The sequence below is a fragment of the Schistocerca piceifrons genome, chromosome 1 (assembly GCF_021461385.2).
Source record: "Schistocerca piceifrons isolate TAMUIC-IGC-003096 chromosome 1, iqSchPice1.1, whole genome shotgun sequence".
Lineage (NCBI taxonomy): Eukaryota > Metazoa > Arthropoda > Insecta > Orthoptera > Acrididae > Schistocerca > Schistocerca piceifrons.
Genome location: NC_060138.1, coordinates 509,517,354 through 509,543,641, shown reverse-complemented (window position 1 = coordinate 509,543,641; position 26,288 = coordinate 509,517,354). Strand labels below are relative to the sequence as shown.

Below are 26,288 nucleotides of genomic sequence, written 5' to 3'. Positions count from 1 at the left end.
GTATTACTCCGAATTATGTGCAGAAAGAAATGAGCAGGATGGACCTCATTTTAGTATTGGGCAAGAGAAGATAACTGTTCCAATCAAGAAGCTGGGTTTCTTATTCCAGACAACTATAATATTCCATAATGATAGACACGCCCTCTCTGTTGTTTTGACAACAATCAGTTGTGGAGTTGGCTAGGGTAACTACTAGTAAGAAGGGAAGACAGTGGGTTGTTGTTTGATCAAGTAATGTGAATGCAGAAATGTTTATACTTATTCCAAGGATGTAGGGTGTTTCATATTTCACTCTGAATGCTTGGCAACTGAAGACACATGACTTGGTAGGTCTGCCATTCCCCAAGGTACGAAAATGAAAGTAAACATATAAAAAGGTGCAACTGAATTAAGAAAAATAAATTCAACAAGCATTAACATATCAATACCAAGAACCAGATTTGTGGAAAACTACACTGAAAGAGGAAAATATCTTTATCAAGCTGGTCTTTCCTGACTGCATCCTAACTGAAGGTGATTATGAAACTAAATGACTTTGTTCTCAGGTGGACACTGGTTAAAATAATATTCTGCAATCTGCATATCACACAAAAACCACAATAATGAAACTGGATAAATTTGTTTATGTCCAAAAGTGCATAAACAGTTACTGTACTGACACAGAATCTATAATTGGAACTGATTAGAAGGCGGCCTATGGCGGTACAAAGGCCCTCCCAACCAGCTTTCGTGTGCCACAATCTTATTCAAAACAGCGTAACATATTTACCTGAATAAGCTCTTTCACAGGCAACATTCTATATAGTTTGTGAAATACATCAGTGTCAAAAGAATTGACATACTCTGAGAAGTCATTTCGAGGTTCATTGTTGCACTGAATAGCCAGGAAATTATCACAAACCATGTCCTCCAGTGTTGTCATAGGCAGACGAGCCTGAAAATATGCCATCTTCAGTCTACAGACAACTGATACCAAATACAAAAAGGAGAGCTGATTCTATAATGCTAAGAACGCACCTGTATAGCAACAGTCATCCGGTGAGCGGAATAATGCCTTCTTCGGAAAGCATGCAATGTTTCATATAAGACATTATCATCTACATCATCTCTTAGTGTTTTCATATTACCCCATGTAAATTTTCTTGCAGGATAACCTTCTTTGGCAAGACTACAGAGAAACTGTTCTTTGCGAACCGAGTCCCGTGGTGCAGCCATCTGAAATTCTGAAAAAAGTAAATGTACCTGCACTGATTACCAATTAAAAACAGCCAAAAAATAATAGTCAGCCATTGCATTCCATATAATTCCCAACAGTGATCTCAGTTGTTACAATTTTATGCACTTCCAAAAGTCTTCAGTTAATTAATATTTCAGTATAAGTAAAACAAGTTTTATGAACAACCTCATACATGGATAAACTGAAATTTTACATTTGGTCTACCTTAAGCAGGTCACAACCTTTCAGAGAAAAGTGTCTGATACCTCCTCACACTGTTCATCTCCAGTCCAGTGTGAATGATCCCATAACCAATGCATTATACCACACTCAGAGAAAATAACATTTTAACATGTATTGAAATCCTCAGCTTTCCTTTTTTCTGTGTTTCGAGCAAAAAACTAGCATATACCTGACATATGAAAATGAAGGAGAAAGTAATATAATAAAAAGAAGCGCCCTTCTTCAGAAGGCTCTACAGAAAAATATACCACTAACAAGTAAAAGCTAGAAAAAATTTTAAAATTTAAGAAAGAAAAGTTTAACAATTCGAAGGTAAATGATACATACAGAGAATTATCGCATATTATAGAGCATCAAATATTAGCAGGTGTATTCAGCATATAACAGTAGCCCTAAAAAAATACAAGAACAAAATTTAATACAATGAAGAAAAAAAAATGAAATGATCATATGGCATTGTTGGCTGGTAGGTCCCAGGCGGGGGAGTTCGCCCGCCATACTGCAAGTCCTTTTTAGTTGACGCCACTTCAGCGACTTGCGGGTCAATGATGATGAAGGACACACAACGCCCAGTCCCCTGCCGGGAATCAAACCCGGGCCCCTTGCGTGGTACGTGGAAACACTAACGCTATGCTTCGGAGGCGGACTTAACACAATAATAAAATGTGTTAATGTAAAAAGAGCTCGTAAGTGCTTACATGTGGATCACAGTGCATGTACAAATATGGCACAGGAAACCAAATAATAAGTGCAGACATCATGGAGCTAATAAGCTAAAGACGCGCATATCTTAAGATTGGTCTCAGAGTGGAGGTAAAAGTATGATAAAATAATAAAACAGAAACTTATGCAACAGTAGTTGCTAAAAAAACATATACAAAAATATATTAAGAGCATATCCACTAATATTTAAAATCTTAAGTACATTAATACAAAATAACATGTGGCACTAGAGATGGGAAGTTTAGGAACTAATCACTGAAACTAGTGCACTGAGGTCAATAACATGCTATCAGGGAACCTGTAGATGAAAACAAAGTGCAAAAGGTGATGATTCATTTTTGCTACAGATGTCCAACATAGTGCGATTTTGATGCAAGTATATAACCAATGAGATGTAGGCAAGGGATTAATGTGGCATTTACGTCTTTGTGTTGGTGTGTGCCATAAATCCAGAAATGTGAACTACGGCAATGTTATTACGAAATGCATACAAATAGGACCAATGTACTGTTTTTCTTTTCTTGGATGCTGAAGGAAAGACATAACTACACATCCACCACAAAATGAAGAATGTGTAAAAGGCAGCATGTTGGTTGGAAACTGGAAAAACTGTGGTAAGGAGTGGCGCAGCTTCACGATAATCACAATCCCCATATTGAAAACATATTGTAAATGTTGTACCACAGAAGTTACATCAATAGGAGACACTCGAGCAACCACGCTATTTCGGCTCGATTTCTTCCCTTATGATATTCATGCATTCGGTCCCTTAAGAAAGGCATTGAAGGGTCGAAAATTCCAGTCAGATGACAATGTGAAGCAGGCAGTTACGGACTTCTGCAGGCAACACGACGTAGTGTTTTAAAAAAACGGGTGTCTTCAACCTTATGCATTGACAGGATGACTGTCTCAATGCTGGGAGCAATTTTGCCCAACTGGCATACTCATTCTGGTCTGTACGGCCTTTGCATGGAAATTTTTTGACTGCCCCATATATTTCACTATAACAGGATCATATGGCTATGTCCACTTTTCTTTTCTTGTGCAGTTATTTTCGATCCTTTGTTTTGGCTATTGGTTAGGAACCATTTGTCTAGTTACTCCAGTTATTGCTTTTGGCTCCTTGGAGCATCCCACACGTTGTTTGTGCGGCCTTATTTCCTGTGAGCATGATATTGACCTCTCTACACGAGTTAAGCGATGTGTTCTAAACCAAATGTCACTACTTTCAATTGTTTCATGATTCGTGTCTGCAACCTAGTGATATTCTGGTGCCAGTTATTTCACCGTAATAGAAGTATACAATAGTGCCCATACTTCCTTTTCTCTGTAATTACTTTCTGACCCTTCATGTCAGCTACTGATTGAGAATTGTTTCTCCATTAATCCAGCTACAGTCCAATACAATGATATGCTTTGCACTTTGTTTTTGCCGATTGGTTCCCTGCTAGTTGACTACTGACATCACTACACTTGTTCCAGCGATTACCTCCTAAACTTCCCACCCATAGTGCCAGATTTTGTTTGTATTAACTTATTTTATGTATCATAAGGATTTTATACATTAGTTAATGCACTGGTTATGCACACTTACATTTTCACTTATGTTTTAAGGCTACTACAGTTGTGCAAGTTTTTGTTTCATTATTTTATCATGCTTTTACACCCAATCTGAGACCAACCTCAAGATGATCCATTTCTGGCATGATGACTGCTTGTACTGTTTGGTTTCCTTATACCATATTTGAACATGCTCTATGATCCATATGTAAGCACTTATGAACTCTCTTTGCATAAACAAATTTGATTACTATATTGAATTTTTTTTAGGACAACAGTAATATGCTGCATACAACTTCTTGTTTTTGACACTTGCTAATAATGTGATAATTCTAAGTATGTGCCATCTCTTTAGCTTCAAACTGTTAAACTTTTCTTTCTTAAATGTAAATATTCTTATCTAGCTTGTACTTGTTTGTGCAATATTTTTCTGTACAGTCTTCTGAAGAAGGATGTTAGGTAGAGAAATAAAATGCATTTTGCGCAACTGGTTGCTCATTTTTTTCAACAAATAAATTTAAGTGCTGCTGAAGACAGATAAAGGACAATATTTTAAACTACAAAAAAAAAAAAAAATAAATAAATAAAAATAAAAATAAAAAATTAAATGCTGATTCACTGTGAAATACAGGTGTCCAGATGACATTTCCAAAAATCAAGAAAATATTGAATCTCATTACAAATCTATCTTCACTACTCACTCTGTCCTTCTACCATCTCTGTACTGAAGCTGTCTCAGTGCTTATCAATGTACTATCTTTCATGTCATACAATCTCTGGTATTACCCCCTTCCTCTTCCTCTCATCTTATCCTCGCTAGCTAGGGTCAAAGTAATCTGCCCCTACTTTCTAGCCATTTCTTCTTTCCTCCACAAAGAAGGAACTAACAGTTCCAAAAGATAGAACAGATTCTCTTTTTTTATGTGTCTACCAACAGAATTTCACCCGATGAGTTGAGTTCTAACCTGTAATTCTGTCTTATTGTAATTTTATAGTTTTTTTAAATGTATAATAAAATGTCACAGACAAAATTACCTCCATACATACCTGAATCTATTGCTTCTCTTTCACGTGTCATGGCCTCTCTTTGTAGGAGAGGTGAAATGAAGAACTGAACAAATCTGTCAATAACCGCAGAAAGATGTCTTTCATGGCAGTCAAAATAAAATGTTGTAGTTTCAGTTTCAGTTGTTGCATTAGTAGATCCTCCACGTATCTGCATGGAGAAAAAATGACACAATGCTATTATTAGGCCATAAAGAAACATTATATTATGGTAAAGTATCAATTCATTCATACAACTAGATGAAACTGTAGTAACTGAGGTGAGGGTTCACTGCGTTTGAACTCATCTGATACAGTTCATGTTTGGGACCAACCAAACAGGATTAACATGGGACATCGAAACTATACAAAGAAGGGTGGCATAAATGGTCATATGTTTATTGATTCACAAGAAAGTCTCGCAGCAATGTCAAAAAACCAGAAATTGTTAGATTCCTGTAGATAGATGCAAATTATGCCATGAAAGTCTACTTACAAATTTTCAAGAACCAGTACGAAGTAAAGAGTTGGGGGGTGGGGTTTTTAGTTTGAGTGAGAGAGGTTGAGCCAAGGACGCTCCTTTCACCTTCCCTTATCAATAGCTTCTAGCTAGTGTCTCACCACCTGGCGCAGATTACTCGTTTGCATTAAATGCCCATAAACTGGGCTTCAAAAGCCACCACTGAAGTGGCATCTGGCACTGACTATCACTGAGATCCAAGTTAACAGCATAAATTGTCGCACAGTACACAAGCCATTGGCAGCAGTGCCTTTTATGAGATTTAAGAACAACTAAATTGTTGATGAGTACTCATTAAATCAATCAACAACAATTATGTAAAAAAGATTTTATAAAGTCTATGAGTTGGAAAATTGGCAGCTAGGACATACAGAAGGACTACAATTGTTTCATCCTCTGCAGTGTTGAGGAACAGCAGCATCAGCCACACCTCCATCAATAGTAACCCAGTGCAGTGATCCAGCCACACCTCCACCAATAGTAACCCAGTGGCATGATCCTGCTTCCTGTTGACACTGCAATGCAGTGAGCTATTCAGGCATTGTTAGTTGGACTGTGTTAAACCCAATTTGAATTTTTTATCTTTATTTTTATCATTTTTGTGGTGATTTATGATGTGGAGTAAATAAAATTTTTATGTGTGAAAAGCATTTTTTTTTATGAAGAGATATACACATTGTTGCAATTGACACAGTAGAAAACTAGTTATAAGTCAAGTGCTGATTTAATTACTAAGGTAAAAGCAAATAAGGTTGAATTGTAGAAATGAACAGCAAATTATCATGATTACAGTATGCTGTTTCATCTTTAGCAGAGGAGTTACTACTGCCAGAAGTGATTAACAGGATAACTTAAAACAAAACAAAATTAATGAGCAATTTAGAGGTGTAAATAAGGATCTAAAAGAGATTAAAGATTTCTCGCAATAGGAATTTACTAAAGTACATAGACAATTCTCAGACATGACAGTCCACAAAAACTTTTTAGAGCAGGACAAAGATTCAGATGTAGTTCCAACATCCGGTTCTACTCTTGTCACTCTGGATGAGCATGTTAGTGTCAACGAAGGCTAACTGGGGGGGGGGGGGGGAGGGGGGATCGCGTAGTCACAAATTTTTGTACAGTGGTATGAGTGTAATGAACAACATACTAAAAATCCCAGCCGATGGAGTGTGAGCACGGGGACGGAAGGGCATTTAAAGGTCACTTCTTTATGTTTTTCTTAAATAACTCAAAAACTGCAGCTTCTATCGAAAATGTTTCTAAGAACAAAATTAAACTAAAATTAAATTTCCTATAAAAATAGTTCAATTCAGTTTTTCTCTAGGGCTAATGGTTTCCACATTGCAGGGGATGGAAAAATCACAGCACCTTGCTGCAGTCAATTGTCGACAATGTATTGTAAACTTGCGTAATTGTGTTGTAGTCACCTGGTGGTGATTTACTGGATAAGCAGAAAATTACTGCACTTCTCTTACCATTAATTGTGTTACTGGTAGACTGTGCAAATCTCTTCCATTAAAGAATCGCTGGCACTTGTAGAATAGGCTGCATTTATTTAAGTGGAGCCAATTACCACACATCCACAGAATACCTTCCAAGGTGGGCATGAATATGTCTGATGGAATGGGACTGATCCTGTTCAGGTCTATGAGTGGAAAAATCACAGATTACTAAAATAGTTTTATGGGTATAAAACTACTGATTACTGTTAAATGAAGGGGTTAAAACAAATGTTGAATATGTGTACTATGTCTAAGTGCAGTAGCCATATTAAGATACAAATTGTGTGCTGGGGGTGCGAGGGCAGGCAGGCCACTAGATTGTGGCCATGCTGCTCCCTCCTTCATAGGTCTGCAAACTAAAGAGCAAGCAGGCAATTTCCACTCTATCTACCCCACTACACCACAAGAAGTAGCTTTTGGGTGTTTCACAAAGTTATACTGACCCTCCACATTGCTCATCATACATCACTGGCAACACATGACCAAACATTTCTGGGAGGTGTTTACTTTTCACAAAGTGCATTAACAGATACTAGCTTCTAATAATACTAGTGCAGGAAACACATATGGACATAATCTATGCACATTGTTCTACAGTGCTAGAATGGAAATTGATTCATAGTCATCTTGCATGGCAGCTGTATTGCATTATCATGAATAGGGCAGAGTGTGTCTCTGAAATGATACAGATTTGGGGTGGACATCATTAAAACAAAGGTGTTTTTCATTGCAATGGAATCTTCTCAAGAAATTTCAGTCACCAACTTTCACCTCCGAATGTGAAAATATTTTGCTGACACCGGCCTATAAAGGGAGAAACCATCACTATAATAAAATAAGGGAAATCAGAGCTCGCACCAAAAGGTGTTCATTTTTTCCATGCGCTATACACGATTGGAATAATAGAGAATTATTGTGAAAGTGGCTTGATGAACCCTCTTCCAGGCACTTAATTGTGATTTGCTGAGTATTCATATAGATGTAGTTATATATGTAGATGTAGTGCTCTTCCAGGAATGGCAACTTCACGCCACAAGTGCTCCTAGCTTTTTATTTTGCAGACAGCCTATACCTCCCCAGCATTTTCTGCCCAGTTCTCTTGTGTGAGTGGATGAATTAACTTCACTTAATTCATGTTTATATAGTGGAGTTTTTTTTTTTCAGTTTATTAAATGAGTTCTTATTTGCAGATGTTAAGTGAGGTATTACACAAAAAAGTTCAACAGCTGGAGATGTCAGCTGTCTACCACACCGAAAAGCTTACCCCAGAAGTAACATGCTGTCAACACGTAATTACAATTTCAGTTTCATTGTCTCCTGGCTGGAATACTTTTCCCAGAATGAAGGGTATCACATACATCAACCCAGCCTCAGCTCTCCCAGTATCTGAAGAGGCCCAGAGGCTTAAATTGCCTTCCTTTGCAAAACAAGTACGTCACATAGATGTTATGGAACTTCAGATATTCCAAAATAATGCAAGCTACCATTACGGCATATTACTGGTCTGGACCTGAAAATGAGCAGTCCCGTTCCATCAAATTTATCCACACCCACCTTTGATGATATACTGTGGATTTGTGGTAAGTGGCTGCACTCAGTGCAGCCAATTCTACAAGTGCCCCCAATTCCTCAATGGAAGAGATTTATGCAATTTACGGTAACACAATCAATGGTGAGAGAAGTGCACTAAGCTTTTGGCCATTCATAATTCACCACCAAGTGATTACAAGCAATCACACAGGTTTACAATACGCTGTCAATGACAAGACAGCAGCAAGGTGCAGTGATTTTTCCATCCCCTACGACATGGAAACATTACAGCAGATTACTGTTCTAGACTTGAAAATGAGCAGTCCCATTCCATCAAACTTATCCACACCAACCTTGGATGGTCTTAGAGAAAAAAATGAATAGGACCTTTTTTGTAGGAAATTTAAGGTAGTTTAATTTTGTATTGGGAAACAATTTTGCTAGAAACCATGGTTTTTGAGTTATTCAAGAAACTCAAAGAAATGACTTTTAAATGGCCCCCCATGATGACTCCTATGCTCATCTACATCTACATCTACATCTACATCTACATTGATACTCCGCAAGCCACCCAACGGTGTGTGGCGGAGGGCCACTTTACGTGCCACTATCATTACCTCCCTTTCCTGTTCCAGTCGCGTATGGTTCGCGGGAAGAACGACTGTCTGAAAGCCTCCGTGCGCGCTCTAATCTCTCTAATTTTACATTCGTGATCTCCTCGGGAGGTTTAAGTATGGGGAAGCAATATATTCGATACCTCATCCAGAAACGCACCCTCTCGAAACCTGGCGAGCAAGTTACACCGCGATGCAGAGCGCCTCTCTTGCAGAGTCTGCCACTTAAGTTTATTAAACATCTCCGTAACGCTATCACGGTTACCAAATAACCCGGTAACGAAACGCGCCGCTCTTCTTTGGATCTTCTCTATCTCTTCCGTCAACCCAACCTGGTACGGATCCCACACTGATGAGCAATACTCAAGTATAGGTCGAACGAGTGTTTTGTAAGCCACCTCCTTTGTTGATGGACTACATTTTCTAAGCACGCTCCCAATGAATCTCAACCTGGTACCCGCCTTACCAACAATTAATTTTATATGATCATTCCACTTCAAATCGTTCCGCACGCATACTCCCAGATATTTTACAGACGTAACTGCTACCAGTGTTTGTTCCGCTATCATATAATCATACAATAAAGGATCCTTCTTTCTATGTATTCGCAATACATTACATTTGTCTATGTTAAGGGTCAGTTGCCACTCCCTGCACCAAGTGCCTATCCGCTGCAGATCTTCCTGCATTTCGCTACAATTTTCTAATGCTGCAACTTCTCTGTATACTACAGCATCATCCCCTATGAGTGAGATTTTTAGCATGTTTTTTACCACCGTACAAGAGCAGTTATGGAACCAGCTGCACTAAGTGATGAATTCAGGATCATATACATCATTACGATGGAAGAGGGAATGGTTCAATGCAGGTGAAAAGTTACTGAGGACAGTGTTTAGTACATCAGATGGTGACGACATCCAGGAATTAAATAACACATTGGGACATGCTGGTGCAGGGGGTAGCAGATATCAACAGAGCAGCTGTGGAGTTGTATACTACACACTTGGCAAGCCTGCAGTAAGGTCTATTGTATAACATCAGGGTAGTACAAGAATTTACTACAGAACTAACAGAATATATGAAGACAACTATGGGAGCAATTGATTGGGATTTGGATATGGTACAAGCTTGACTGAACTTCCTAAATGTGAGAGTGGCCACAGCAAGGCTGCTACAATCCCTGGTATATAACCAATGTGACACAAGGGCAGAAGTGATACCATTAAAGGAGGTAATACATCACGTGGTACATGGACAATTAAGTCCAACACTGCTTACCTCCGTGGCAGTTTCTAACTGGCCTGCAAGAGTGCAGCAAGAATTTATGCCAGAGCTGCTGCATACTGTAAAACCAATGGAAGATAATTTGTCATTATTTTAGCATATGGCAACAGTTGAGATTGGTACTACTGGAACCAGGCTTCATGTATTGGTTCAGTTTCCTGTGATAAGAGTGAATGTGCATTAACAGTGTTTCACAACCCACCCCTACCCAGTGAATTGGGAAACCAATAAGAAATTTTTACAGGTGGAAATACATGTGGCATTGTCAGTCTTCAATGAGAGGGATAACTATGTATTTATGTCACCAGATGAGCTCTGTTGAAGCCAAAGGGAAGACGATTATGATATGTCCAACCAGGACAGTCCAGACCAGCACACGAATATGTGACATGCAGTTATTCATGGGTACAGCAGATGTATGCACTGGTTTTATATCATATTTGTGCCATGGTTAGTGAACTTTTATGAAGATGGTCGGTCCAAAGGAATGACAAGGATGGAATTACAGAATAGTGGAATATTAGTCACTGGTATAGCAGGTACGAAATTCCATCTCCCAGCTACCATTACTGGAACAACCATAATGAACCTGACACAACCCTTGTTGTACTGGCCAGATAAACCATTAGATATGCTGGAAACCAAGTTTACCCATTTCAATGACAGCCAAACACCACACCTCCTTTATTCATTGGATGAGCTTATAACATCATCACAGAACGTTCGTATTATCCCTGAGCAAATGTTCCAGCATATATGGCAGCACCATGATAGGCACTGCAGAAATATTATGATCATGACTACCTCAGTTTCTGATACTGCTGAGTTTCCAATATTGCTGAGTTTCTGATCTTGCTTCCTGTAAGCTTGTATTCAGCTCATGCAAGCTTGCATCCACCTCATGCAGAAAATTAACCACATCAACTACCAGTGGACTGGGTTACCTGAAGCAAGTAATGGTTAGCTAAGTAATAATAGAGAAGAAGCCACCTGCTAAACAAGGAGAAATGCTAAGCATAGAAAGAATTTACTGTTAAGTGACTGCTAAGGAATTTGTAGACAATTAAGAGTTTGGTGATGAAAATTTACTAGTCTGTAAGGGATAGTTCAATGGAAAGATGTTTCTGTAGGAGGGCAAAGGAAGTCCGTTGGATTATGTGGGAAATAGTTGTTAGGTTAGAAGTACAGCCAATGGACATTGTGGTTTAAGCTGAACTAGTGCAGGGAAAACTAAATGTGCTTCATGTAACTGCAAGTTATAAATTTATATCGAGAGTTTGCAGAAGTGTCATGAGCCGAGATCCCTTAGGCTGGATCTCTTGAAGAACAGAGGTGTGTTATGCTGTAGTTAATTTACTTTGCACAGTTGGGTAAAAGTGAGATACTGCCAATGGCAAACACAAGAGGCCTTGAAGAGAACAGTTCAGCCTGGCCTCATGAAGTTATATGAGGGGCTGCCTACTGATATGGTTAAGTACTGCCACTGAGGGAGTGATTACATGCTACAACCACACAGAGAGACCAAAGGCATATTAGCATTGATGCAGCAGAAAGGCCAACTTGACTGCTTCACGCACATCCTGTCAATCTGTTGTGGCTTATGTGATAAGAACTGATACTTAAGAAAAAGAAGGAAGAGGTTGGTTGGTTGGTTGGTCTAAAAGAGGGTGGAAGGGACCAAACTACGAGGTCATCGGTCCCTTGTTCCTAATAAAACAATGACACAAGTGTGAGAATAAAACAGGCGAGACATATAACACAAAACACAAAGAAAAGAAGACCACAAGAACAAAAGAAAGGCAAGGAACATTAAAAGGAACAAAAGAGGACAAGAAAACAACAGAGAGATGCAAAAAACAGTTAGAAGAGAGTAAAACAATGAAGCAGATTACAGTGGCTGACCGACCACGGAAATAAAAATGAAAAGCCAGCCACTCTGCAACACCTCCACCCTAAAAGCACTAGGGTGGAGGACACAGAGGGACAAAGGGCATGCACGAAAACTCAGATCGAATGACAAAACCCAGCCTCATGGATGAAACGTAAAACAAAATCAGCCGATGAGGCATTGTCAGCTAAAATCAATGATAACGAGTCCGGCAACCGAAGATGAAGTTGGAGGGCAGCCAAAGAAGGGCAGAGCAGAAGAATATGGGCCACTGTCAACCAGGCACCGCACCGATGCTAAGGTGGGTCTTCACAGCGCAGGAGGTAGCCATGGGTTGCCCAGGCATGGCCAATGTGGAGCTGGCAGGGAATCACGGAGTCCCTGCGAGAGGCCCTCATCGAGGACTTCCTCATATTCATGGACCCCTTAATGGCTCACAGTTTGAGGGCATACTGAGATTTTGCCACTCCGTCTCCCAAAGCTGAAAAACCTTGCGGTGCAAGGGGATGCCCACCTCCAGATGTGGTTTCCGTGTAGCCTTTTTGGCCAGCCTGTCAGCAAGTTCATTTCCTGGGATTCCGACGTGACCAGGGGTTCCGACGAACACCATTGAACGACTGGACCGTTCCCGGGCATAGATGGACTCCTGGATGGGCATTACCAAAGGGTGACGAGGGTAGCACTGGTCGTTAGTTTTCAGGCTGCTCAAGGAGTCAGTACATATAAGAAAAGACTCCCCAGGTCATGAACGGAGATACTGAAGTGCACGAGAAATGGTCACCAGCTCTGCAGTGAATACACTGCCGCCATCGGGTAAGGAATGCTGATCAATATGGCCGCTGTGAACGTAGGCCTAGCCAAAGTGACCGTCAGTCATCAAGCCATTGGTGTAAACCACTTCACAGCTCCGCAACACGTAAAGAATCAAGAGAAAATGACAGCGGAGAGCCGCAGGGCTAACGGAGTCCTTAGGGCCACATGAAAGGTCCAGACGAAACTGCGGCCGAGGCGTACACCATGGAGGTGTACATATTCAGACCTCGAGGAGAGGTGGTATAGGCAAGGACTCCAGTTCAGACACAAGCGATCGCACGCGAAGCGCAATCATTAGCCCCGATATGGGCCACCGATGCAGATGGACTGCTGCGGGTGAGAAAAGGAGACGGTAATTAGGATGCTCAGGAGAACTACAAATGTGTGCTATATAACAGGGTCGAGTAAATGCAACGTTGCTGCCGAACCATAAACCACACTCCCATAGTCAATTCATGATTCAACAAGGGCTCTGTAGAGCCGCAGCAGCGTAGAGTGATCTGCAACCCAATTGGTGTTGCTCAGGCAAGAGAGGGCATTGAGGTGCTGCCAGCACTTCTGCTTAAGCTGACAAAGATGAGGAAGCTAAGTCAATCAGGTGTCGAAAACCATTCCTAAGAATCGATACGTCTCAACTACAGTGAGTGGACCATCATGAAGGTAAAGTTCTGGGTCCGGATGAACGTACGACGTCAACAGAAGTGCATGACACAACGACTTTGCGGATGAAAACTGGAAGCCGTGGGCTATAGCCCATGACTGCGCCTTGTGGATTGCTCCCTGCAGGCGACACTCAGCAACACCAGTACGAAGCAGCAGCACGAAATGCAGAAATCATCTGCATACAGAGAAGGTGAAACGGCGGGCCCGACAGCTACTGCTAGATCGTTAATTGCCACTAAAAATAGAGAAACGCTCAATATAGAGCCCTGTGGGACTCAATTCTCTTGGATATGGATGGAACTATGGGAGGCACCACCTTGGACACAAAAAGTATGGTGCGACAGGAAGTTTGGGATAAAAATCGGAAGTGGGCCCCGGAGACCCCACTCACACAATGTGGCAAGGATAAGATGTCGCCAGGTCATGTCATATGCTTTTCGTAAATCAACCAGGTATTGGCGTCTGGAAAAGGCTGTTCGGATGGCAGACTCGAGGGAAACTAGATTATCAATGGTAGAGCAACCCTGGCAGAAGCCCCCCTGACATGGAACCAGTAGGCCACACAACTCTAGGACCCAACCCAACCGCTGACATACCATACATTCCAGCAGCTACACAAAGAACTTTGGTGACGCTGATGGGCCAATAGCTATCCACATCAAGCGGGTTTTTACCGGGATGATGGTGCTCTCCCACCATTGCAATAGAAAGACGCCATCGCTCCAGATCCAGTTGAAGATGACGAGGAGATGTCGCTTGTAGTCAGATGAGATATGTTTAATCAACTGGCTGTGGAGCAGATCAGGCCCAGGAGTTGTGTCTGGGCAATGAGCAAGGGCACATAGGAGCTCCCACTCTGTGATGGGGCGTTATAGGATTCACTGTGGCGTGTAGTGAATGAGAGGATGTTCCCTTCCAGCTGCCATTTGAGAGTGCGAAAGGCTGGGGAGGGGGATTCTTCAATGCAGAGGCTCCACAAAGTGCTTGGCAATTGCATTTGCATTGGTAGATAATAGGCCATTTATGGCAACACCGGGAACACCTGTTGGGGTCTGGTACCCAAAAAGACGTTTGATCTTTGCCCAGACTTGGGAAGGTGACGTATGGCATCCAATGGTCGAGATGTGTCTCTCCCAACACTCATGCTTCCGTCGTTTGATAAGTTGGCAAACGCGGGCACGGAGCCATTTAAACGCTACGAGGTGCTCCAGGGCAGGGTGCCGCTTATGCCGCTGCAGAGCTCGCCGACACTCCTTAATTGCTTCTGCGACTTCTGGCAACCACCAAGGGACTGCCTTATGCCTTGGGCTCCCTAAAGAGTGAGGGATTGCATTTTCTGCCGCAGAAACAATTATTGTAGTCACATGCTCAACCATCTCATTGATGTTACCGTGTGGAGGAGATTCAACAGTGACAGCAGAGGTGAAAGTTTTCCAGTCTGCCTTGTTTCAAGCCCATCTGTGCAGGCATCCATGGGCCTGATGCTGGGGCAATGACAGGAAGATGGGGAAGTGGTGACTACCACACAGGTTGTCATGTGCTCTCCGGTGGATAGATGGGAGAAGTCCTGGGCTGCAAAGTGATAAATCAATGGCCGAGTAACTACCATGAGCCACAATGAAATGTGTGGCGGCCCCAGTATTTAAGAGGCAGAGGTCGAATTGAGACTGTACAGTTTCGACATCTCTGCCTCGGCCAGTAAGCACAGTGTCACCCCACAAGGGGTTATGGGCGTTAAAATCTCCCAAAAGTAGGAAAGGTTTAGGGAGTTGATCAATCGGTGCAGCTAATAAACTCAGGGGTACTGCACCATCTGGAGGAAGATATACATTGTAGACAGTTATTTCCTGTGTCGTCCTTATTCTGACAGCCACAGCTTCAAGAGGGGTTTGAAGAGGTGTAGGTTCACTACAGACTGAGTTTAGGACATAAACGCAAACTACAACTGACACTCGATTATAGTCACTATGGTTCCTGTAATATCCCTTATAGCTGCGGAGGGCAGGGGTCCGCATTGCTGGGAACCAGGTTTCCTGGAGGGCAATGCAGATAGCAGGTGTAAAGCTAACCAGTTGCCATAGCTCAGCCAGATGGTGGAAAAAACCGCCGCAATTCTACTGGAAAATGACGTCATCCTGAGAGTGGGAAGGTATGGAACATTCAATGAGGTAGTTTACGCCTCAGAGTCACCTGCTGCCACCGACTTATTGCCTGAGCAGTATATAAGCATTGTGTCTGAGGGTCTGGGGAGATCTAGGTCCTCAGCGGACGCCAAAATCTCCACCCCATCCTCAGACACAGAGCTTGTAGGTAGTGTTGGTGTGGGTGCCACTGCTATTTCCTTGGTCTTAGGGGTTTTCTTTTTGGATTTCTCTCACTGCTCCTTGGGTTTCCCTGGCTGGGAGGACTTCACTGGCTCAGTCTCCAGGACTGAGGATGAGCGTGAAGCCTTACGACCAGCTGCGTTTGGGCTCTTCAGCCGCTGCTGCGTGTCGTATTTCCCACTAGCAGAAAGGGAATGACCCAAGGGATCCCTTCCTAGCAAGAGAAGCCTAAGAAGACTTACGCTTCTCCGGCTTAGAAGTGGGGACGGACGTCCCCAATGGTTGGGGGAGGTGTTGCTCCCGAAGTAGATGGTGCAAGAGCAACAGGGAGGGAAATGCCACCCACCATCAAGGGGACAGGTGTAGTGTTCTGGCTCTGAGAGGTGACTAGGGATGGCGGAGCTGATGGTACCAGAACTGTTGTAGCAACGGAGTAAGACGATGTCATATGCACAGGATGCAGGCGTTCAACTTTTCTCTTAGCCTCAGTGTAGGTCAGTCAGTCCGACGTCTTGTACTCCATGATTTTTCTTTCTTTCTGGAGAATCCTGCAGTCTGGCAAGCAAGGCCAACGGTGCTCTCCACAGCTGACACAGATGTGACGGGCATCCGCAATCTCGACATGTGATGCTGGAAGTACAGCAGGAAGCCCATCGTGAGACTGCAAAAGAAGGTCCCTGTGAAATATGATACCTCTCCAAATTTGTCCTCTCAATGCTCAACAAAAAACTGAGGCTTCATCGTCATGAAAGATTCCCCATCACCTCTCGAACATACAGGTACTGGGGCGAATAAGATACGCTGCCATCCTTAGCCTAATGTTCCTCCCATGGTGTCGCCAGGGAGGGGAACGATTTGAGGTCATACTTCTGTTCATTGAATTAAGCTCGTGAACGCTTAGAGATTGCTGGTGTTTTTTCACCACCAGCAAGTGATGATGGACTTCGCTTCATCGCATGTCACCCGCCCTGATGCCATCCACTCCAACCAGGGGCCACCCCACGGGCACCACCCACGCGCAGCATAGGCAACCTGGCAGTATTGACACTGCCAGGAGTCCCGATGCTCCAGGGGGATGTGCATCTACCCCTTGGCATACGTGGGGAGTTAACGGAGCAGGCATCAGCAGAGCAATCCCTGTGAGGTCAGAGGGCCACAACCAACAGGGTACATGGTGGCCCCACCACAATGGACTGACTACCATGCTGGATATCAGATGTGAAGAAGTCCATGGTTATCGTCGATGCAGAAAGCAACACTGCATAGTGCGTGGTGGAAAACGCACCCACAAAGGTGGCCTCATCCAAGAGATGGAGAATGGGCAGGACTGCAATGCGACAGCGAGAAAGTGGGTTAAAGATCTCAATGCACGATGGACACAATGCACCATGTAAGGCTCGCTCTTCGGGAGGAGGAGGGGGGGGGATCTACGACAGTCTACAAGTCTACTTGGTTCAACCAATTATGTACCACCTCTGGACTCTGCCACTGCTAGCTGCAGTCGTACCTTTCATGGTGAGTATGATTCTGTTGATTTAACAGCCACCAACTGTTGGGCCCCCTGGGGGCCTACCTCAGCCACTGCCAGCCTCCTACGCTGCATGCCTGCAGTTTGAGCCCAGGGTGATGCAGCTGCACAGCCACCATTGCCTGTGCAGGCAAATTTCTTGCTTTCTGCCTCTGCTCCCATAGACAGACACTGCTACTGTGAGGAGCCATTTTGTGCAGGACACTGAGACCATGACACGATTCTGCACCACAGCCTGAGCAGCCAGTGCTAGCCTGCACTGTGAACTACCACCCACTCATGGAGTCAACAATCCTACAGAGTTGCTACCACTAGGATTCCATCAGCCATCTGCCACTGCAAGCTGCCAGGCCACCTGTTGACAGCCCACCTCTTCACCGGCCATACACAACTTACATCTTGGGAGTGTTGGCTTCTCTGAGCACTGTCACGACTATTGTAGTTTGTTGAGAAATAAATGAATGTTTTAACAATGATGTTTTCATGGCAATACATAAAACAACTACCAGGTATCAATCTGATTGTTCAGGGTGGTCACCTACTGGCCCCCTGACCCCTGTCAACCCATTTCCACCACCCACCATAAAGATCTGTCAGCCCCGGCCTCAATACTTTCATCTTAAAGTGTGTCACAATCTGCAACTGGTTTCATCTTCATCCTCAATGGCTGCCAGAAAATCCATTTCAAAATGCTGAATGGGGGTCCAAAGCACATGTACTGAGTCCAAAAGGGATCTACCTTATTCCTTGCTGCCATTTCTCTAATGATAATAGTCTTAAAAAGTGACTGTATTTAGCTTTAACTTTTATAATGTAAATGAGATACAAGATTTTTGTCAGCAGTTGTTACTATAGCTTTTTAAATATTATAATTATTATAATGTATGTGCTGACTCATTCCAAACTGAAGTGACACAATTGCATTAGAGATCCAGGGAATATGAATCAAAAAATAAAAAGAAGTGGTTTCTCTCCTACTAGATTTGAAACGCCGATCCCTCACACACAGAACTCATTAAAACAAAACAAAAAAGTCATACACACAGCAGAATACATCTGCTACAGTTTTGTAAAACTCTGATGCAGCTTCTTTTCTATTAAAAAAATGCACAACACAAGGAACAACAAGGCTACAGACTTGTGGATAACTGATGCTAACTATCATGAAGTGATAAAGTGGGCCATGGGTGCTTACAGAAACAGGCCCATAGCTACTGTTTTCACTGAGTCTGGAGTGTCACTGCTTTTAATCCAGGGCCACCTTCTACTGTTTCTTGAGTACTCCACAACTGTCGAAATTCTATCTGACTAAACATTCAATCATACAAAAGGCATCTGCAACTTATCTAAGAGTCCCATGATTATTTGTGACCCAAGCAAAACAAGTTCTTGTGACAGTGTAGGGTATATTTGGGTCTTTACACAGGATCACTGTCACTGTTCCAGAGTCCAAGAGTTATTTTAGATTAATTAAAGTACAAGAGGAGCTGTAATCAAGATTATGTTCACAGATTACACTTCACTGAAATCTTAAATGACCACCACAGTTATACCTGGTATATAATGATAATTTTAAGCTGGTGGGACACCTACTGTTCTTCCAGACCATACCTGAACAAAAATCTTTGCTGAGTTAACTACATTAATTCTGTATGCAAGAAAATCAGCAGTAGCTTGTATCTGATAAGTCAATTGGTAAAAACAGTTTCAAATCAAATCTTACAAATTGTATAGTAGGGAACAATTTATCCACCTCTTAATTACAGTATTCAACTGTGAGACTGTCTGGCAGACCACCAGAGAACTTAGGTATTACAGAAAACAGCACAACACATGGATTAAGGTCCAGCACCACGTCATGAAATCTCTGTTCAGCTCAGCGGTAATCCATCCCTTCTTTGAGGTCATAACGCCATCCAAAGAATGAAGGAGGTTTGGTTCTAGAGTGTTGTTTAGATAGATCAAGTTCTGGGTTTGCTACATAATTATGAAACTAGGAGTAAGGATGATTACTTCAGGCAGAGGACAAAATTAAAGGTAACTGACAACAGTCCTTTATATTAATTGGCAGATATGGTTCAACAAGCTGACACATACTTTGAAAACTGGACTCTGAAGAAATTTCCAAATGCCATGATTGCTAGTAAAGCATTTATTAAATTTAAATAACTAAGACTATGTTGGCATCTTTGAATGTTATGCTTTATAACATCGTATCATTTTTCTTTCACTATGCTAAGTGGTGTTACATCACACACACACACACACACACACACACACACACACACACACACGTGTCGTAAATTTTACTGTAAATCAGCATGTCAAAAATATAAGAAATATTATGTACAAACACGATACTAATGCACTGACAACAGCTGTTTCGCAGGAGTTGAAGACTTTCCTAGTAAATAAGTGTTTGTATTCATTTAGTGAATTGTAAGCTACAGGAACTCTGTTGCAACATGTAATATATTGTCCCTTGAGTTGTCCTCAGAGTCTACACAATAGAAATTGCCCCACACTGACACAATGACAGGAATATATATACTTTGTAAACTTGTGAAACAAAGCTGTCCCACAGGGAGTGAAAAACTTTCCTCATAAAAAAGCCAAAGGACATCTGTTGCAACCCATTATATATTAACCACTTGCTGTACTTTGACGAGCCCAACTCACTGAAACAAGCGAGAAAAACAATACACAGTCAGAGGAAGGAAACATATGTTTATTACTGAACAAATAATATCCAACTACGGACTACGAAAAGGCTGGAAGTTCATCACTAGGTGAAACACCTCTTCAACTCCAACTGCAATACTGGGCCCACTCCCAAAACATATCGATCCGATTCCCTATAGGCTGTGCAAAGTTTGCATGAAACTCAAAGTACGAAGTGAAATTATGCGGCAATGCACAGTATGTAAAGTGGCTCAGTTGCCTGATACTACAGTCATATGTGTGTGTGAGTTGTGTTTACATAAGTGTGTATGTGTGTGTTTGTTGTCTAATTTTGACAAAGGCCTTATTGGCCAAAGGCTGTATTTGTGACAGTCTTTTTGCTGTGTCTATCTGCGACTCAGCATCTCCACTATATGGTGAGTGGTAACTTTCCTTTTCACAATATTGTTACATTCCTTCCTGTATTTTCCGTTGTTTTATTACTGAACCTACATACGACATCTGCAAAAGTCACCAGCTTAATGGCTACAGGCAGAAAATTTAAATAAATAAATAAACCTACAAGATCAACCTATGGAAACTTGCAATCTCAAGTGCACTTGGAGGACATGAGTTGTACTGGACTTTCACATGCAATAACTGCACAGATTCCCTAAGTAAGTAATGTTAGTGTTTAACACCTCATCGATTTTGGTTAGAGCAGCAGTGATGAGAGAAGGCGAAACAGTTATGGACGATTTAAGCTACCATTCCTGCATTCACCCACAGTGATTTACAAAAATCAAATAAAACCCAAATCAAGAGCACAAGGTGAAGATGTGAACTCTGCTCTTCTTGATTATGACTCCTTAGTTGGTTTTCCAGCTATGTAATGCCCATGTACTCAAAACAGAATGAAGACCTTACCATTCTAAGCTGCTTTCTCTGTCTACAAAACCTGCAGAAGGGGTATCACACAGCTAGGTACCAGTGTATGTAGGGATTTTGTGAAACAAACTGCCAGATACTGTGGTTGAAGGGTCTACATTATTCACAATGCAGCACAATTTACTGCCCACTGACACGAACTGACTTTACTGTCGAGGTGCACCGTGTGCTTTCAAGTACTCAAGCTCCTGTCACGATTACAGTTCATGTATAACTCAATAAAAGTACGAGTTTGATGGTGAGAGGGCAATCCATGATGTGGCTGGTATGTTGTCTATGACTTCAGATAATGACATTAAAAGTAGCATGCATATCCAAATATTTGTGTGAAAACTGCCTCATAAGTAAACTGCCAGAGGGGTAATTGCACAACTTGTTCAACTCTCTTCGAAACGTTGGTTTTACAGAGCCAGTATGATATACTTCCAATTTCTAAATTGTTCTTATATTTTCATATTATTGTAGCACTGTCTGGTCATTGAGTGGATCCTAGGTTTTGAGTTCAATATCCAGCTAGTCCCAGTATTTTTTTCTGTCATACAACACTACTGTACTTCCACATCTAGTGATGCTATGTGCACACAAAAAATTCCATATTACATCATGGTTAATGTGAACTGTACATTGCCTATAATTGGTTGGTTAACTCAATTTTCAGGTTATAGTAAGACATGGGTAAATCACATTCGATAGGGTCATGTCCAATTATACATTGAAGAGTACTGAGTGATCTTAGGGTTGATGACTGCTTGACTTTTATTCAGAGTATTTTCCATTTTTAGCTTTTTCAGGACTTTATTTAGTGACTTAATTTCTTCATCCCAAGCCAAGCAATGCTATCAAGCAGCCACTAATTAGCATTTACACATGCACAAATTACATATTGACACCACACACACATCATCACCCTCATCTTTTGAATTGAATTGAATTTTATTTGATCCTGTAAGATTACATCGTGTACAGTAAATGTACGTGTAATATAGGACATGTCAAAGTATTAAAATTCTTTATCAATTATTTTTCTACACCTTTAGCTTACATTTTTACATCACTGATAATGAGTAACAATATATACAAATTTAATGGCGTAAGTATTCTGCAACACTGTAAAACTCTTTTTCAATGAGATAGTCTTTAAGTTTCTTTGTAAATTCATTGTGAAGTACACTATCTTGCAGGGTTTTGGGCAGACTTCTTAGTAGTCTGATACCAGAGTACTGGGGTCCTTTTTCTAGCATTGCCAGTCGGTGGGGTATGCTCCGTACTTCATTCTTCTTTCTTGTATTGTGGGTGTGTACACTAGCATTTGTAATCCAGTCCTCACTACCTTTTGTGATGTACATTATTGTTTTGTATATATATAATGATGAAAAAGTTAAGATACCTAAATTCTTGAAACAGTTTCTGCATGTTTCAGAGATCTTTCTTCTTAAAATGGTCCTAATTGCTTTTTTTTGTAATGTGAACACTCGTTTTGTCTCTTGTTTGTTTGAGTTTCCCCACACCGTCACTCCATACTGTAAGTATGGTTCGAAAAGTCCATGATACACTGTACACAGAAGGTTCTTGTCTGAATACTGTGATAGCTGCATCATTAAGAATATGACAGAGCTCAGTTTCTTACAGACATTATTAATATGTTTTTTCCATTTCAGTTCATTATCCACAAGAATACCTAAGAATCTAGCAGATTCTACTTCTTCCAGCCTTGTTCCGTCAACCTCTAAATCCATGTCTACAGCCTTTTACTTGTTTTTAAACACTGCATACATAGTCTTTTTTAGATTTATAACCAGTTCATTTTCCAACAGCCATTGAGCTGTGACATTTGCAGATATGTATGCTCTTCTCTCAAGCTGTTCCATATTTTGGTCACTATTTAGTATTGTCATGTCATCAGCATACAATATTTTCTTTTCTTCCTCCTCAACACCTATATCATTAACAAATACATTAAATAACAATGGACCCATTACCGAACCCTGCGGCACTCCATATTTGATGGATTTGGTTTCTGATTGGTACGAGTTTCCTAATGATACATACTGCTTGCGGTTGCACAAGTATGATTTTATCCATTCACCTGGTTGCCCCCGAATGCCATAGTTGCTTAATTTTTGTATCAGCATTTCATGGTCAATGGTGTCAAATGCCTTTGAAAGATCCAGAAACATTGCAGAGACAACCTTTTTCTCATCTAAGGACTGTAAAATGTATTCCGTTAGCCTGACAATTGCTGATTCTGTAGATTTACCATTTCTGAAACCATGTTGTGAGGTCATGAGAATGTTATGTTTGTCCAAATAGTTAACTAATCTGGTATACATAAGCATTTCTAGGATTTTTGAGAAACCTGATATCAGTGAAACTGGTCTGTAGTTGTTGGGATCATCCTTACGCCCTTTCTTGTACACTGGCACTACCTTCGTTATCTTCAGTTTTTCTGGAAAAATTGCATCTCTGAGAGAACAGTTTGCTATGTTCAGCAGTGGTGTTATTATCTCCTCACATACCAGCTTTATTACATGATTTGATATTTCATCATCACCAGCTGATTTCTTGGACTTCAGTTTCTGTATAGTTTTCCGCAATTCATCTTCCGTGACTGGTCTTAAGAACATAGTACTGCATGATCTTTTTGGTACCTTAATACCCTTCTGTTTTTGACTATTTCTTTCCAATTTTAGGTTTTCTACTAGACTGATATAGTTATTATTCAGTATGTTTGCTATTTCCATACCATCTGTGACCACTGTGTTGTCTACTTTAATTGACCTAATACCTTCTTCTTTGTTTGACCCGTCTTTTTCCTTTCTTTCAGCATTGATTGCATTCCAAGCTGCCTTTGCCTTGTTTTTTGAGTTCGCTATAGTGGTGTCAATTGCTCTTGCTTTCGCTTCTCTTATTGTTTTTCTATACTTCTTTTTTAACATTTTATAGTTTTCAGCTTCGCCTATCCGTCTCACGTCCTGAAGCTTCCTTCGCTGTTCTAGTATTTCACTCGTAATCCACTGTGTTTGATCTTGATGCCTTTCTTGTCTCTTTACTTTGGGAAATGCTACATTAAAATGGTACTTAATTGTTGAAATAAATGCATCATATTTTTCATTTACACTCTGGGCCTGTAGGGTTTCATTCCAGGTTTCCTTACTTAACATTGTTCTAAAGATGTTGATATTTTGTTCACTGATGATCCTAATTTCTTTGGTTGTTTGTTTTGGTTCTGATACTGTGTCATTACTTCTGCAAAAGCTGATTAGTTGTCCATGATGATCAGATATTTCTGTCTGAACTACATGTGACTCATAGTTACACATATTAGTAATTATGTTGTCAATAATTGTCTCACTTTGTGAAGTCACTCTTGTTGGTGCAGTTATTGTCACTTTCATGTTATGCTGTATTAACAATTCTTCAAAATCCTGTCTTATTTTTGTGTCTTTTCCCATGTCAATGTTGAAGTCTCCACATATAATAAGATTTCTCTTCATATTCATTCTCAATAAGCTAGCAACTTTTTTTAGAAAGATGCTAATATTGCCACATGGTGACCAGTACACACAAAACACTCTAAAATCCTCTGCCACTATACCAGTAACTTCAAAGTCTTTTTCTCTAGCTATGGGAAATGTAGCAGCTTCACTGTTTACATTCTTTGATAGAGTACCTGTTTTAATATATATACAAACGCCACCACCCTTATATTTAGATCTGCAGAAGTAACTAGCTAGTTTGTAGTCCCTTACTGCCACATTATGTATTTTACTTTCAGTTAGTCCATGTTCACTTATGCATAATATGTCTGGTCTTACTTCACTCAGGAGAACTTCTGCTTCTAATTTTTTGTTACCAAGGTATTGAATATTTTGATGAAGTACTTTTATGTAATTTTTCTTTTGTTGGTTTACATGTTGTGAGCTGTATTCTGGGGCAAATTCTTTAGTATCGTCTTTTTTTGTATGGTGCTTATATTTTTCTTTTCCAGCTGGAGTGTATGATTTTTCATCCCCTTCAGGCCATATTAGTTTCCCTTGCATCTAATGATTTTGCAGACATCTGCAAACATTCTGCTGAACGTTACAGACCCCAGTCTATTTAAATGCAAGCCATCCTTCGCTAGTGAGTTTTCACATAGGAATTTGTTTGGGTCTATAAAAATTGCCCCAAGACGATCACATTGTTCTTTAAGAGCACAGTTTATTTTGGCGATATATTTTTCACTCACCGACCTTCTGTTTATGATTCCGCTAAGTATCTACTTTATACTCAAATGTTATTATCAAAACTATCTAATCTTGTGAAAGGAACTTAATGCCATATCATCAATAGGAGAATTTACTTTTGCACCACTGCTTATGAGTATGTCATGGTTTTGTATTGCTCATGCATTAAGGAAACAGGGGTAGAGGTGGTGTATTTGTTGCAATAGACAAGAAAATCAAATCCACATAAATAGAAATTCACGCTGCATGTGAGATTGTTTTGGCAGGACTCAGTATTAGTGATGTGAGACAGGCAAATATCCAGTGGGCAGACATCTATAAATGGGCATATGCCCAAAGTAGTTTTAAATGCCAAAAATCTCAACATTTACTAAAAAAGTACTTTTTTAAAAGTTTGTCCAAAATCAAAATTTATAAAAAAAAAATTTTTCAGTTTTTTCTGCTAGAATGTATAATTTATTAATTAAAATAGGAGAATGGGATGAAACTGTCAATAGCCTTTTTCTTCTTCTTCTTCTTTTACTAGCACTCCAGTTTGCTGTACCAAGAAAGAGTGTAAGTTGCTGACAGCTGCTTATCATATATAATTCACACTCACACACACACACACACACACACACACACACACACACACAACATTGACCAGCTGTGTAGAGATAAGCTGCTATGACAAACACTGTCCTTACGTCATCGCTTTGTAATGTAACACACTTTATAATCCTTCGTAAATCTCTAAATATTATTGAAGAACAACTATTGATGACAAAATTATTACTGAATCTATTAAATAGCTGCTAACTATATGTTCTTCATGATAAATGTATTCGTAAATATTAAACTATTTTCAGTGGGGAGGGGGAGGGGGATGTTCATAAGATATAGTGGCATTTGAGACAAACTATAGTTTTCTATTCTGAAACTATAGTTTTCTATTCTGTTCCTTTCTTCATCTACTTTTGTGTAACTGCACTGCTGTGAAGATAAAATGGCAACACTAA

At 40.7% G+C, this 26,288-nt stretch overlaps 1 protein-coding gene across 2 annotated transcripts in view; it reads right to left on the bottom strand.

Annotated features, from left to right (window-relative positions):
• The window catches only part of LOC124796652 (nardilysin-like), a 381,435-nt gene that overhangs the window by 271,048 nt on the left and 84,099 nt on the right, over nt 1-26,288 (bottom strand). For both annotated transcript variants that reach the window (XM_047260712.1, XM_047260713.1), the window contains exons 5-7: nt 4,790-4,958; nt 1,018-1,223; nt 770-934 (exon numbers count right to left, since the gene is read on the bottom strand). In XM_047260712.1, the coding sequence (XP_047116668.1) occupies nt 770-934; nt 1,018-1,223; nt 4,790-4,958 (540 nt within the window). The remainder of the gene's footprint in view (nt 1-769; nt 935-1,017; nt 1,224-4,789; nt 4,959-26,288) is intronic.